Genomic DNA, 2,500 nt, shown 5'->3' with positions numbered 1-2,500 from the left:
TCTTTCCAAGTTACCGAATGGCATCTTCGCTTTGATAGGAAACTACACAGGAGTCTCTCAGGGTAACTCTGTACAAAGCACCGAGGGAGTGGCTCAGGCATCGGCCTATACGCTCGGATCACTAAACACTGGATACTATGCTTCGAGGAATATTATGCTTCAAAACGGAACTTTTTCCCATGGTAATACGCAGCAGCACGTGAATTCCTTCTCAGTGACAGGTGGGACAAATTGCACCATGGAATTGTTATACGGCTCGGCAGATTTGAACAACACTGTGTGGATGAACGTAACTGGAACCCTCCAAAATCCTGACAAGGAATCTACTTTAAATGCAACATACGAAGTTTCACCTACGGCGAATATGTCTTACCTAGCCAGTGAAGACTTCGCGTTACAAAGTTTATTCATGACCCGATTCGGAGCAGAAGTCTATCTTGTTTGAAGATGAAGCAGACGATCTACAAGTACATCGGACCATTCCACGTTTTCTCATTATGTTACATTTCAATCAAGTGGATGTAAGTTCGTAATTCATTCTGGAGGTGTTGCATGGAGTAGGCTAGTACCGCCAGTGCATTTCACTTGCAGTAGTTTAGGAATTATTAATGTGTATTTACAACGTTCCTTCTACTCATGCCTATGCATAGTCTTAATTGTTTACATTTAAGTTCACAACCTCTCCCTATCTTACAGGCTATGGCTACTCAGGCTCTCTAACAAATATTTGATTTTACATTCACGTGATTTTCCTTCAACTTCACCTTTAGTAAAGCTGTTGCCGGCTTGATAAATCATTGAACAGTGTAGTGGTTCTAGTGATAGGTCAGTACACCAAACTATAAAAATTAACTCACTGAATCCTCTTAAAGGTATTGCTAGTGCCGATTTTAGTTTTCATAGTCCAAAGTATAATGAAGGCTTATGCATTTGTGTGCACTATATACACAGACTGAATGTTACCTGGTTTTGTTCATGTTCTTTTTAGTGAGCTTCAGCAGTAGGCTATATTTTGAAACATATTTACATATCTAGTTCTACTTAATGTTGATGTTGATTATAAATGTAGAAGAATAAATGATGCAGCGATACGGTACAAGTTTATGTAATCCTGCTGAGATACTATTGTTTATGGTTTTATTTTGTGTGTGATTGGTTGACCGACTTTCCAGTAATGCATAGGCTACTGCCAAATACAGAACTATAGTATGTAACTTCGTATTGACTTTTTATAGAATATTAAGATATCAAAACGGGAATAATTCAATATTTCAATTTTCATAAAGGTTAAACGAGTCAATCTTATCATTTCCAAATTTTGAGCTAAATAATTGAAATAAAACTTCATTTCCTATATTGGTTTTGCTAAATTTCATGTGATGCTGCAGGAGTTACGCTTAGTGATCGTTAACGATGACAAATGTTGCATGAGCAAGCAAAATTATAACTATAGTCAATTTCTTTAGCGAGGCATATCTGCACAGACTCGCAGCGGTGCCCTTTTAGCTCGGAAAAGTTTCCTGATCGCTGATTGGTTGGACAAGATAATTCTAACCAATCAGCGATCAGAAAACTTTTCCGAGCCAAAAGGCCACCATTGCGAGTCGGTGCAAATCTGCTTCGCTAAAAAAATGAACTATAGTCAAGCTAGGGCTAGGCTATAACTCTTCCACTGCCTTGGGGGTAGAGTTCTCTAGCTTGAGGGTACACTCAGGCACACTATTCTCTCCTCATTGGTTATATATGACAGATCTATTTTAAGATTGTTACTGGTCTTAAGATATTTTATATTGTTATTCATTACTTCTTATAGCCTATATATGTTATTTATTTCCTTATTTCATTTCCACACTGGGCTATTTTCCCTGTTGGAGCCCTCGGGCTTATAGCATCTTGTTTTTCCAACTAGGATTGTAGCTTAGCAATTAGAAGTAGTAGTAGTAGTAGTAGTAGTAGTAGTAGTAGTAGTAGTAGTAGTAATAATATAATAATAATAATAAGTAGGAGGCTACAAGCCCAACGACTCCAACAAGGATGGATAATAGCCCAGTGCAAAAAGGAAATAACGAATAAACTATATATGAGAAATTATAGAAGATATAGAATACGCAATGGGTTCTGTAAAATCTTTAAAATACATCAGTCATATATAAAGTAAATTGTGAAACGAGACGTCGTTCTGTTCAACAAAAAATATTTGCAACAAGTTTGAACTTCTGAAGTTACACAGACTCAACTGCCCGGTTGGGAAGATAATTTCAACAGCTGGAATAAAACTTTCAGAGTGCTTAGTAGTCTTGAGCCTTGTGATGGAGAAGACAAGTCTGCTAGAATTAACTGCATATCCAGTACTACTTACAAGATATTTTAATCTAGGATTTTTAAAAATCTTGTACAACATACACAAAGAATTGACTGGACGACGGTGCCAGAAATTAATGTTTAGATCGGGAATAAGGAATTTAATAAAGCAAAAGTTTTTGTCCAACAAATTAAGATG

At 36.8% G+C, this 2,500-nt stretch overlaps 1 protein-coding gene across 1 annotated transcript in view; it reads left to right on the top strand.

Moving 5' to 3' along the window:
• LOC137621985 (uncharacterized) overlaps window positions 1-1,117 on the top strand; it is a 4,815-nt gene extending 3,698 nt beyond the window's left edge. Inside the window, exon 4 of the mRNA XM_068352477.1 lies at window positions 1-1,117. This exon is cut by the window's left edge and continues 320 nt beyond it. Coding sequence (XP_068208578.1) covers window positions 1-445 — 445 coding nt within the window. The 3' untranslated portion in view covers window positions 446-1,117.
• The last annotated feature ends 1,383 nt before the right edge of the window (window positions 1,118-2,500 follow it).

Source organism: Palaemon carinicauda, chromosome 28, assembly GCF_036898095.1.
Source record: "Palaemon carinicauda isolate YSFRI2023 chromosome 28, ASM3689809v2, whole genome shotgun sequence".
NCBI classification, from domain to species: Eukaryota; Metazoa; Arthropoda; class Malacostraca; order Decapoda; family Palaemonidae; genus Palaemon; species Palaemon carinicauda.
Note: the sequence above shows the minus strand (reverse complement) of the source record. Positions and strands in the feature narration are given on the sequence as shown.